Source organism: Pezoporus occidentalis, unplaced genomic scaffold, assembly GCF_034315485.1.
Source record: "Pezoporus occidentalis ecotype Australia unplaced genomic scaffold, CSIRO_AGI_Poc_V1 ctg198, whole genome shotgun sequence".
Classification (NCBI taxonomy): domain Eukaryota; kingdom Metazoa; phylum Chordata; class Aves; order Psittaciformes; family Psittacidae; genus Pezoporus; species Pezoporus occidentalis.
Genome location: NW_026913833.1, coordinates 351864 through 364793, shown reverse-complemented (window position 1 = coordinate 364793; position 12930 = coordinate 351864). Strand labels below are relative to the sequence as shown.

Here is a 12930-nt window from a genome sequence, read left to right as displayed (position 1 = left end):
ACTGCTTCATTTTAAGTATTATCCACTGGCATGAAAGCATGACTTCAACACCTTGCTTGATATTTATGAATAACTGAGCCTCAGAGCTTCTGTGTCTGACAGGATCTGAAATAAGTCTTGCAAAAAACTTTTGGAGGCAAGAGTTATCCAAACACCAGAGTACTGAGTAGGATCAAATGAAAAGTGCATCATATTTGTAGTTGGTATGTTAAACTGCAGCGGGCAAAAGTTATTGTCTGCACTAGTTCTGTCTCTGCTCCTCCAGTTCTGACACCCTCAAAGTATCAGAGAACGGTCTGGGTTGGAAGGGACCTCAAAGCTCATCCAGTTCCAATCCCCTGCCATGGGCATGGACACTGACTTACACTCATCAGTCGGTGCTCTTCCTGCAGGAAAATATCTAGGCCTTTGGAGCAATATGTCTGGGAATGAGAACTTCATTTTTTCCCTTACTGCAGTGATTAAAACAAAGCTACTGCTTTAGACCAGACAGCTTTTTGCTCTTTCAAAACTGCTGTGAAATGGTGTGGAAGTTACTGTGCAGTAACTGCCTCACAATTAGCTGGCCAGCTACAGATCACTCGGTCATTTCCTTGTTTTACACGACAATGGGAAATGTAGGAGACTTGGCAGATTTAATTATCCTGTAACATGATTTTACTGAATTTCAGCCAGCCCTCACATTAAGGATATTATCTGTGTACATGTTACTATTTCTCTGTTTCTACTGAACAAAGAGAATCAATTTGCCTCCATGTGGAGCAAAACAGGTACTTCCAGAAGGATGCTACCAGAGCTGCAGTAGAGGCTTCAGCACCCAGGGGAGACCCACAGAACATTTGTCAGAAACCTGCCTTGTATTTGACAGAAATTTGGCAAGAATTACTTGAAGTGAAGATATTTGAACAAAACACTTCAAATTTAATTTCAGACTTCAGTGAAGGCTTATCACAGAGTTATAATGACTGCTATTATACCATTTGATTTGGTAAAAGTGGGGTATAGCATTGAATGGAGTAAGTACCTTATCACTCTTGTTTTCTTTGTCTGAATCGTGATTTTTGCTGACTTTGATTCCCTTAGGCTGTATGGCAGGAACCTGAAAAACAATGCATAAATTACACATATTAGGAAGAGCACTGCAAAACAAACATCCAAAAGTTAGGTAATGTCAATGATAAAGCTCCCCAGTAGACTCTTTAGTTATGCCCCATGTAGAAGGACACTGCAGTGCAGTCTTTATATTACATTCTTTTACTGAATTTACAAACATGCTCTACTTTTTCTAGTGTTCACTGTTTGATATTTAGCCCCATCTCTTCATTCAGTTCAAAATTACTCTGAAGTCAACATTATGGATGTGTATCCTCGATACAGAGCTCAGCATGGACTCCTGAAGTGTCAGTTCTTATTCATATAGAGAACACTCTCCATGCACAGACACCTTATAGACACCTACAGCCTACAGTTCAAAGCAAAGCAAATCAAATTTCAAGTTATCTGGCTTTTCCTTCTCTCTAGATTGACTAGGGAAGTAAGGGTCAGAGATGCATCTGAACACTTGAAAGTTCTGATAGGGTTTTTGGATCTTTTCTGTGGAAAAGCTGATATAGAAAAGGAGCCAACCCAGTTACCATCACTGCTTGAACACCTTCCCGCTATAGGTGGTGAAAGTCTTGTATAGATTTTGAAAGACTCCCTGGAACACTGGAAAAATAATGGACACAGACGTGCTGGATTTGTCTACAATTGCCAAAAAGGTCTCCTCATTCCTGCTAATCCACCAAAATTCCTAATTAACTTCTCAGATTATACCAAAAGTACATAGAAGTCTTGGGATTTGGTGTGTGTACTTCAAGGCAGGCAGAACTGCATGCCTTTTCTTCCTAAAACATTACATGTTTTCTTGCCTTGGCCTTGAAGATGAGGAGATGCCTAAAGTCTCTTGAAAATTACTTTGCTCCCAAAGAACTACTTCAGGTCCCTGAGGTGATACGTTTTACATGGAGCTGCTAGTGTGAATCTGACTGATTTTAATTACACTTTTGTTCCTTTGGCTAACAGAGTATATTTTTAGATTATGAAATACGAACAAATTAAAACACACAGGGCCAGTCTCAATTACACAGGTGGCAGAACTGAATTAGCACCTAGTCAACAGATTTACATCTACTTGATTTACATCAGAGAAATGAGGTTTCAAATCAGGCCGGACAAGTCATCAATCAATGTGGTCTATAAGCAGGAACTCTGACAGAAAGGATGGACACAAAAATTGATGGAATTTGCTGATAGGAATTTAGCCAAGTTTCAAATAAGATGCATTTTATACATTTATGAAGTTCTGGAATGAAAATAGAAATAAACTTACCTTTGGTATGTTACACAAACCCTGAACTACAAACACGACAGGATTTCCCGCGTTCTTGATAGCTTCTACTGCTTCCTCATGTGTGGCATTTTGTAGGTCTATCCCAGAAACCTAACAAAGAAGGTTTATTTTTATTAGGTACCATGTCTTTGGCATACAGTCATTACAAGAGATCACACACATTTGCAGAAGATTAGTGTAGCCAAGGAGGAAGCCAAAAGCAGCCAAGAGAAATTATTTGTAAAGTATGCTTCCATCATGGTTTAAGGGAAAGTATATTACTTAGTGATCAGAATTAAAAGGTGGCCACATGCTTCCCAAAGCTATTTTTCTAGATAAAAACATAAGGAATAGGCTTTTCAGAGAGTGCTATGATATAATGGCAGGCATAATACAACTCTTCCAGATTTTACCTGTTTGTGAACTAAACCTGTTTTGAAGCAAGCTTTCAAAACATCTAACAACCCTAAAGCATGTACAAGAATGGCACTTTCAGCTCAGATTCGCAAGTACACATCTGGAGAAAAATGAGTAAAAATCAACACAGAGCCAGAGATAAGAGCCAGGAAGGGCATTCATCCCCACTGCACCTTCCAGAATCAGGCATTTACCCCAAATAGTAGTCAATCAGACTGTTAAACTGCTCCAAATTGACATACACAAAATAACAGCCCAAATTCTAGTATGAAGAATCTATGTTCCTCTATATATTATAACTTCTGCTTACAAAGGTATGCTATAACTTATTACTCATTTATATGGGGAGAGGGCACTCATTTTTTTCATTTCCCCATCAGATGCCAGGACACGTGTTTTCTTAAATATCGAGGAGAATGTTAAAAGAGCTCCATAGTCAGAACTTAAAAAGAAGACAAGAGTACACCAGGGGTTTCATTTGGTTTTCAAAACACAGTGTCATCAATACTTCATGAAGTGGTGGCAATATTTTGTCCCTCTCTCCTCCCAAAGCTGCTTGAGTCAATCTTTATTTCTAAGAATGAAAAGGTAGGTTTATCTGCATTTACCTCAAGTATTTTATCTCCAGTTTTTAAAGCCCTTGTTCTTCCTGCTGGGCTGTCTTCCAAAACTTGTTTGATAAAGATCCCTTTAAGTTCTTCTCCATTCTTCAAGCGCTTTATGACAGTTTGTCCACCGACAATACTGATTCCAAGTGACACATGAGGGTCTCTAAAGATCTCAACACTGAAAAAATACATGTGGGTAGTTTAACAGCTTCAAACAGGGTTTTTTAAACTATTCATGCGAAGCTTTCAACAAATGTAAGCTTCTGGTCTTTCAAGACTTAATAGAGTAAAGGGATAAAGTCAGAAGCCTAAGAATGCTCTCAGCAGAGTTGGCTTTTTACCCCAAGCATATCTCACGCCACAAAGAACAAAATTCTGCTGCCAACAGTGCTCACTGGGCATAGGCTTTTATTTCAGAGAAAGTCAGGATAAACCAGGCAGGTCTTCAAATAAACACTCATCCTCTTCCAGGGTGAGCAAATTGTCTGGAAAGAGCAAACACTGCAAGCGGCATGCGAGACAAATAATAAAGTGTTTCATACAACTTTCTGACCACTGCCTTCAGTGTGTATCAGATGCATATTAATCAGCTTTAAGCAGAAACTTTCTGATCATATTTTACTTGGGACCACAAAAACAAGTCATCTAAAAATGTCAACAATACAACAAGGATGTGGCTAAAACTTGGCTTGGCAATTTGGAATCCTGCCATTAAATTTAGCGGAGAACCCATGGAAAAGGAGGCAGCAGCACTATGTGCATTGTTCACACCTAATAGTTATTAAATGAGCAAGAACTTGTAGGTCATCCACAACGTAAACCCACCAAGCTTTCCCAAGTCAGCTGTATAAATAGAAAGCATAATTTTGCTGAACATCTGTTAAGAATTCACTGTATCTAAGAAAGCCCAAGGTACACAAGTACCTTAACATTATTGGCAGAGGAGGTGAGGAAAAACCCCCACAAGAACTAACCAGGCTAACAGAAAAAAAGACATAAGGTAAATGGGAAGAAATAATTAATCGTATGAACATACGTTCGTGGTGGTCCCCAGTGGCTGAAGTTTGGAGTTTCTTCTCCTTCTCCTTCTTCTCTCTCAGGTAATTCACTAATTGGGGGCAGAGAGGGGAAGGAATGAAAAATAAAGAAGGCATCAGCCATGCCAGGTCACAATTCCTGACATATTTTGTATCTGGCAGTGAGACAGCAATGCCTTCTCACACTGGCCAGTTGAAACCAAATGTGCAGCGTCAACACACCAGACAGGAATTTTTGTATTTAGGTTTAAATGTACTTAAGGAATGCTCCAGAAATAAACCTGATGGGCAGGCCAAATTTATAAGCTGCTCTGTGATATACAAATCTGTACTGCATTTACTCATTCCAAATGACTATTTAAGCAATTAACATTTACTTGCTGATAAATATGCTGTGATTCTTAGAGAGATATATAAACATCGTAGAACCAGCCTAGCTGACCAGACAGCAGATCATGATGCAAGTGGGAGAACATATCCTGTGTGTTCCATTAAACACTCCAGAACAGGGTCTTAGTTAAACTTTTATACTATATATGATTCACCTATTCACAGAATAAGAATGGAAATAAGGAATTGCATGCCCCCACAGAAAGGTTGAAGCAATACATCCTTGCATCCGCTTTCTGTAGATTCTGAGAGCTGTAAATGCTACTCTTAAACTGCAAAAAGGAAGTAGGATGTCGTGGTGGAGGAATAATCCCCTCACTCTATTGTTGAGCTGCTATCCCTCTGAGGGAAGATTACAGATGAATTAGGGAATTACTGAGGATTTGAATCAACAGACACCAAAAGCAGATTCACTCAACCAAAACTGGTGGGACACTTGAGAGATGTGGCAAGTATCTACAAGCCGTGCCAGCTCAAGGTTTCTCAGCATTACTGGCAACTAAAACCTCCTGCACAGGACTGAGAGCCGTGGCTGAACTGTTCTTCCCAAAAGGAAGAGCAAAGGAAAGGGAAAAACCAAGAGGACAGAGCTATGATAAGGATCTAAAGGAAGAGGCTCCTTAAGCAGTAATGACCAAAACCACTAGTAAAGCCTATGTCTGTCTCCTGCAGGCCACATACATCCATAGTGCCCTTGCTATGAAGTAGAGTGAAGTAGGCGGCAGAGCCATTTGCACTGTTCTGTCCCAGTACGCAGGGAAGGAAATGTGGGGAGCAAAGATTCAATGAGGTTGTAAAGCAAAAGTCAGCTCCTTGGGCAAAAGTCATACAACTGGTTATCTATGTATGTCTTACTGTTTCACATGGCTTTTTATGATTAGTGACCTAAGTAAAGCAAGAAGACAGTTAAGATCACTAATAGAAAATCTTCTGGAACCTGAAATCTTTCTCCATACCTGCACACCGGTGTTCTAGGATGAGCTAAGGTGGTTACCCTCCCAGATTCCAGGTTCTTGGAGAAAACAGAATCATCACCTTTTAGTTCTTCCTTTCCAATAGCTTCCAGATCAACAGCAAGCCCAGGTCCTTTGGAGTCAACGTGAAGCTTTGTATCTGAAGAAAAGGTGTAGATGTGAACATTTGTTTTCTGTCCCTGTACCTTCCAGCTCACCATGTTCTAAACATGGATGTTGTGTGACGATCAAGAGCTTTAGAGATACAGGATGTTTAAAGAAACTTTAAAGCACACTAAACACTTGTTTTATAGCATCTTGCTTCTGAAGTACATGCAGTCATATAGTAACAGGAAACACCAAATCTTTGTGGAGCTGAGACACGCTTAGGTACATCTTACAGGACAGAAGCTCCTCACAAAATCACTTAATTAGAAATAGCAAATCCATCCTTTATGAGATATAAGATTGGTGCAAAGCTCTGCTCCAGCACAGAGCCCATCATGCTGGGGAAACATGATGTCATTCTGGTGACATAAGTATCAACATTAATTGAACTACCAGAGCTCCTGTCAAGAGTCATCAGTCTGGGGGCTACACAGTGTCTGCTGTACAAGATGCAGGTGACAAAGGCAGCAACCTAATCTCCTTTCTCCCAACTAGAATGCTGTTTCAAGGCAGGTTGATACATCTGACAAGGAGAAACTGCTCTTGAGCACAGATTACAAACCCAAGATACAGGGCAATTATCTACCATAGAGTTCACTTGCAAATTCTGGTTGTGGTAAAGTTATCTCCAGAGCCTTGTCAGCACAAAAATCTATAAAATCAGCAATCACAAGTGACAGAGACAAATCCCTGACTGAAAGTACAGGCATGAGCTATTTTACTTCTGTGTGGAATCCTACTGGGGGGGGACATCAGCTACACAGAAGAAAGTGATTCTCCAGAGACAGGACAAAGCTGCAGCCACTTTCAATATCACTCGTGACAACTGTAAGTGAAGATTTGGTGGAGGAAGCAAGATCATGAAGCTGAAACCTATTTGTTTGACACAGACTGTCTTTGACCTGCAGAAAAAGTCTTCATTTGAATATTTTCATTTGAAAGAATCAGTGTTTTGGTATAAAATTTACATTTGTAAATATGAAATTATAAGTTAAGCAAAAAACTTCTTACAAACCTAAATCCTTGGTTTTTGCTTCTGACTGAGTACCTTCAGTATCAAATATGTCTTCTTGGTAGCCACTGTGTGCTGTGGTTCCAGAGAACAGTGAACTTAGAGCAGCATTTTCGTCACACTTCACAGAAGAGAATAAAATTAGAAAGCAATGGTATCAACTTACAGAGGGGTATTTGACATCAACATTAATTTTTACAGCAGTCACATTTTCTCAACTACATCTATATGTTTTCAGATAACTATGAAATACCAACTGCTTGCATATGCACTATATTAAGAAGAGGCATGAAAAATGTTATGTGCAATTGCAATACAAACCAACTGTATCTACTACTTGCCTTTACGCTTGCTCATTTGTTGTTTTTAGGTAACAAATGTATAAATTTAATATTATGCACCCTGGTACAAAACTGTCACTAGAAGCTGCATTTTAGCTTGTTTATGTACATACTGCTAGGGACAAGTTGAACAAAACCTGAAATTTTCTGTGGCTGTGATATTATATCCTTTCCACTTCAGTTTTTTCCCTATAAGAGCATATATCTGGGAAGATGCTGCATGGAATGCTGATATCATCACTTTTTTGGCTGATGAATGAGCAAAGACTCGGGAGGAAACAGCTAATTCTCAGAATACTTGAGGATGATATACAAGAGTTTCACAATTTACTTGAAGCTCTGTCTCCTACTCCTTCATCCACCAGTATGCCTGTTACAATTGCTTCTGCTGTATCATTTTTCACTTAACTGCACTATCATCTGACCCAAGGGAACTGATTTGGATTAAAAATAATGAGGAAAAGAGGAAGCTCCTCTCACTGACACTGCTGCTGAAGCCCCTGGACTACTAAAACCATGAAGTGACATTCTGCTGTTACTGACATGCACCATATTAGTACCGTCTGCAAAAAAGAACTGAGCCCACAAGCCACAGATGGGAAACAAGATGCAAGTCCAGTTACAAGCTCAACATACACCTCATTCGAGTACTCAAATAACACACACCAAGTACAAAAGGACAGACTGTGTCCAGTAGAGGTACCCAGATCTCCTCTAGCAATTAAAACACTAGGAAGACTCCTTTATAGGGTTTAGGCCTGGAACTTTCCTTGAGGTGTAGGTCCCTTGGTGAGGGTACAGCACTAAGACCAGTAAAGCACTCCTTACCATTTGGTCTTTATTGCATGGATATTCCAGTGACTGTTTTGGACTTAAGTTCATACTGGATCTTAAGCCTTGTATTTCAGTAGTCTCAAGCTGCTTTGCCCATCGTTCTGTATCAAGGTTCCTCTCTGAAGTTGCCTTCTGTCCACATGATGCATTATATTTCAGGAAGCCTGCATCTTCTTCATACTCATCCACCAACATTTCCTGTTCTTCATCCATTTCTTCTGTTCTGGGTTTCAAAAATTCATGCATCTCCCAGGACTCCTTCTCACACTCGTTGTCATTTTGAGAAAGCTGAAATGACCTTCCCAAGTGCAAACTTGGATCATCAACCAGTTCTTGTTTAAAAGGAGTTTCATCTCTGAAACCCTGCATAAAACATTATAGGAATATAGATTTTACATTCTGTTTCTTGCTAACTCATTTAAAATTATGGTTTATATTAGGCCTATATTAAAAGTACAGCCTTATTTTTGAAGTGAAAATCTTGTACCTTTTGCGTTTTCTGAAAGAAAATGCACTTTGTGACTTATGATTTTAACACCAAAAGTAGACACTGAAATTTATTTTTTAACTATAAAGAAATTTATATTGCACATGTTAGGTATTGCTGCAGAAAAAAACAACTTGGACTGAAGTTAGGGAATGAGAATTATTAAGTAACACTATAAAATCTACAGGAAAAAGTATATCTAAATCAAACTAAAACACCTCTGTACTCCAGACTTACCTGCTGTTGCTTTATGAATGCATGTACATTTCTTAAGATAACCATCAGCTAAATAAAGAACAACCTAAGAGCTTGCTTATGCAGCAGCATCAGCAATTAAAAAGTCCCAACCAAACCAAAGACACACTTGTTTGTCCCTCCCTTGGGTATTCCATACAATATTTAACCCGTGGAAGAGGGGAAATGGGTGAACCACCTAAAAAAAAGGAACATAATTGACTATTATCTAAAACCTTTACTGTTTTAAAGAGAAGAGTGCTCTACTTTCTACTGAATTAAACCACAGAGCAACAATCAAAAAAACCCCAAACAAAACCAAGAGAAAGGGTATTAAAACCCACTCTGAAAGATGTTGCTCAACCATTCTTTTTCTAGGACATGTCAATGCCCCCCCAGTTTCCAATGCTCTCTGTTTCTCCTAACTCAAATGAGGTGCTATTCATTGGCCCAGGGTGAATCTGCACAGGCATCTGGAATTGTACGCCTTGCACTGGTACCAGAAAGCTTGCCACACAGAGAAAGCTTCTCCTCTGTTTCCTTCAGGCCCCCAGGTACATATGCCCAAACACAACCTTCACTGAAACCCCAAACACTGAAACCAATCTACAGATTCAAGGGTCCTCAATCAAAATGTTTTTCTTTCCATTTCCTGCCCCTTCCCAGCCTCCCCGAGGTACTTCACCATTTCTGACCTTTAGTGTCAGAATCCTTGTTTGTGAGGTTTGTACAAATGCAGAAGCAAAAAAACCCCAGATGCTGCCAAAATGTTCACATCCTTCAAGTGAGAGGCAGGAGAGAAAACTAGAGACAGGCAAGAGCAGAATGAAACAATGCAGTAATACCAGCTGGCAGGAAAGCAGCGCAGTAGCAATCTAGAAATCAGCACATTTTTCATGAGCATTAAACTGCGCTTTAATCTATGTGACCTGTGTACCTTGATCTCAAAAAACACCCAGTCTGAAGAGATTCTAATTCTCTCCATCTTTACTTCATCTCATTTCAGTTCCCTTTTGCAGCATCATTCCCCAAACATTTCTGCAAGAGGCACCAACTTCATTGTTATATAAAAGAGTTGACTTAGCTCAGAAAGCCCACAGCAATCTGTATCCCCATCTCCTGGTACAGCAGTTAGGAGTGTATCATCACTGAGTGCTGCACTGCAGTAGCAGACGCTACCAATGGAACAGGGAATACTGCAAACTTGACAGTAAAGTCTACTGTTGTAGCATATCAAATCTTCAAGTTCCCTTTTTTTAGTGTTCCAAGCCAGCTTTGTCAGCACTATGCTGGTGCGTAAGAGTGGAAGCCATCGTGACACACCACTCTTGGCTCTTACAAGAGCAGGTGATATAATAAATGGATGGAAATCTCACACCACTGCTCTGAGCTATTACCACTGCTGTCGTACATAAGGTAAAACCAAATACAAGCAAATACCTCTGTGTGTCTTTTGTACGCATTGATCATCCCAGTTTCTATATTCAGCAGGACTTTAAGAGAAAATAGATCCTTTGTTTTAAAATACTTCATAACATTCTTTCTCTGCTCCCTAAATAAAACTAATCTGAGCTGGCAGAGGAGTAATTGCTCTGCCAGGAACCCTTCCTATGCATCCGGAAAACAGCAACCTCCCTTTTCCACCATGAAAATCAGTAAACACAACATCCAAGCTGATTTCCACATAGCATATATACATCCACCCTGTGATATCGCTCCTTTTGGCTCTAATATACCATTTCAGCATTAAAGATTATGTTTGTATTCAGAGACAGGTAGACATGTTTAGCAACAAGAAAAATCTACAATTTACTTTTATCACTGTGTTGCAGTTCTGGGTGATCCTTTATGTATTGTCTTTTCTGGTCTAAAAAATGCATTTACCAATATGCATTAATAAAAATGTTGCAGAGCACTTGAGAACAGATGAAAACTCAAAGATATCCACATCTCTCTCACTGTACACAGGTCAGTATTGAAGTATTATTGCCTATTACCCTGGTATCTGAGTTACTCACTATGTTTAGTGCTTCATCCTCCCACAATAAACAGAATTATTTCTCAGAAAATAAGAAAAAGAGGAGAACTGAGGAAGAGAGAGATCGCTTAAGACCACATATGAAGTCTATAAAGAACAAATTTCAGGCTTGCCTTATACACAAGACTTTTTTGGTTTGCTTCATTATAATAAATAGTGTTCCACTTTCTTTGCAAACCTGAACCAACTACTTATGACTAATAAGAACACAGCATTCCTGTTTCATACCCAAGGGAACCCAAGGTATTTTAATGGCATAGTAAATTTGATAAGGCAGTCTGGGAACCGCATTGGTAAGTGCTATGCCTGTGCTTACTGTTCCCAATATAATTAGTATACAGTTAGCTGTTAGAGACTGTTTTAGAGGGGAATCCAGCCTGAAGTCTTATCCAAAGGACATAGGATTTTCTTACTTTAACACATCATTTCCTGTCCATATAAACTTAAACTGAAAAAAGAAACCAAATACCTGTGGTGCTTCAAGTATTATGGAGAAATTATCTACTGGTTCTGGAGATGCAGGGCTGTTTTTAATGTTGCTGGAATCCAAACTGTGCATGTTTTCCTCCTCTTTGCTTTCTCCCTAAGAAAGATATTCAAAATGATGAGCCAGGAAAACAAAGAAACAAAAGCAATTCCTACATTTTTCAATAAACTAAAAGCGAGAGAGAGAACCAGACATTAGAAAAGAGGTGGGAAAAAGTTACAGGACTATAAAAAGGTAAGTTGTAACTGGAAAAGATGAAAGAATAAAAGCTGCTGTCTTCAAGATGTTAGTACAGATACAGTAAAAAAATAAAAAGCTGTGTAGGAAAGAAAGACAAATACAATGAGATGAACAACAAAATAACCACTTTTTAGAAAAGGGAAGAATATATTTAACAGCCTTCCTACACTCCTATTTCACCACTCCTGAATTACAAGCACTTTCTATTAGATGGTGCTCTAACGAATTTTGCCTAGGTGCCCTTGATGCACAATGCTACAGTGCTCTCAAGTAAACTACTGTCTGTTCCAAAGCCCAGATTCTAGAAAAAGGAAATTCTACTTGAATTTACAGTCCTGACTTCAAACAGATTAAGTTTCTTTGATGTCAGTGGAGTTAAGCAAGCACTCAGCAGTGTCTTGGAGTGAAATGGACTTCAGCACGTAGCTAGCTGATTTGCTGAATGCCTCAAACCATGTTACACCTACGCACAGAGCCAGCACGCATGCGTTTGCCCCGATGAGTTTTCTGATTCCACATAGATGCTCTTTCAGGAGGAACCTGAGCACGCTGGTTTTCCAGTCAGATCTTGTGGACATTGAGCTACTCACCTACCAGCTAGCCAGAATTTCTGGACACAGCAACCTAGTGACATGGTTTAGTGGTGGACTTGGCAGTGCTGGGTAAAGGTTGGGCTTGATGATCTTAAAGGTCTTTTCCACCCTGGTTGAGTCTACGATTTTAGTTGCTTTCCACATATATGCATACATTTACCCTGAATTTCACACACCCCACAGCCCCGCCAAATAGAGCAGCCTGGTCTGTCATAGAATCAAATAGCAAAAGTTAAAATAAGTCCTTACCACCAAAGGCTTCCAGATTCCAAGAGAAACTGTACCGGGGGGCACAGATTTCAGCACTTCCACTGCCTCTGCCAGAGTGGCGCGGTCCAAGGACTTCTCATTCACAAACACCAAGCGGTCACCGGGTTGAAGCTCTCCCCCACGTTCAGCTACTCCACCTGGCACCAAAGAGCTGATCACAATGGCTGTTCTGGTTGGGTCTAAGGGATCCTGAAAACAAACAAACAACAAAGAATTACAAGGAAAAAGCCCACAAAAAGATGAATGTTGAGTATGGGAAGAGCTCTTAAGCACGTTCCTCATTTAATGCTACTGAAGCATTGCTGAGACGCACAAAAAAGACTGCCTACCTATCCTGCCAAGGCTTACACTTTACAAAAGAAAGGTTTGCAGAAGGAAGATATTCCATCACTTGCCTAATCCATTAAGAAATGCGTGATTTGAAAGCTGACCGATACCCTGCCTGCCCTC

At 39.7% G+C, this 12930-nt stretch overlaps 1 protein-coding gene across 4 annotated transcripts in view; it reads right to left on the bottom strand.

The window, feature by feature from the left end:
• Positions 1 to 12930, bottom strand: part of PATJ (PATJ crumbs cell polarity complex component) — a 154354-nt gene that overhangs the window by 87816 nt on the left and 53608 nt on the right. For all 4 annotated transcript variants that reach the window (XM_062617518.1, XM_062617514.1, XM_062617515.1 and 1 more), the window contains 9 exons: positions 12460 to 12669; positions 11360 to 11473; positions 8126 to 8494; positions 6960 to 7077; positions 5780 to 5936; positions 4433 to 4504; positions 3397 to 3574; positions 2372 to 2482; positions 1025 to 1099 (listed from right to left, as the gene is read on the bottom strand). In XM_062617518.1, the coding sequence (XP_062473502.1) occupies positions 1025 to 1099; positions 2372 to 2482; positions 3397 to 3574; positions 4433 to 4504; positions 5780 to 5936; positions 6960 to 7077; positions 8126 to 8494; positions 11360 to 11473; positions 12460 to 12669 (1404 nt within the window). The remainder of the gene's footprint in view (positions 1 to 1024; positions 1100 to 2371; positions 2483 to 3396; positions 3575 to 4432; positions 4505 to 5779; positions 5937 to 6959; positions 7078 to 8125; positions 8495 to 11359; positions 11474 to 12459; positions 12670 to 12930) is intronic.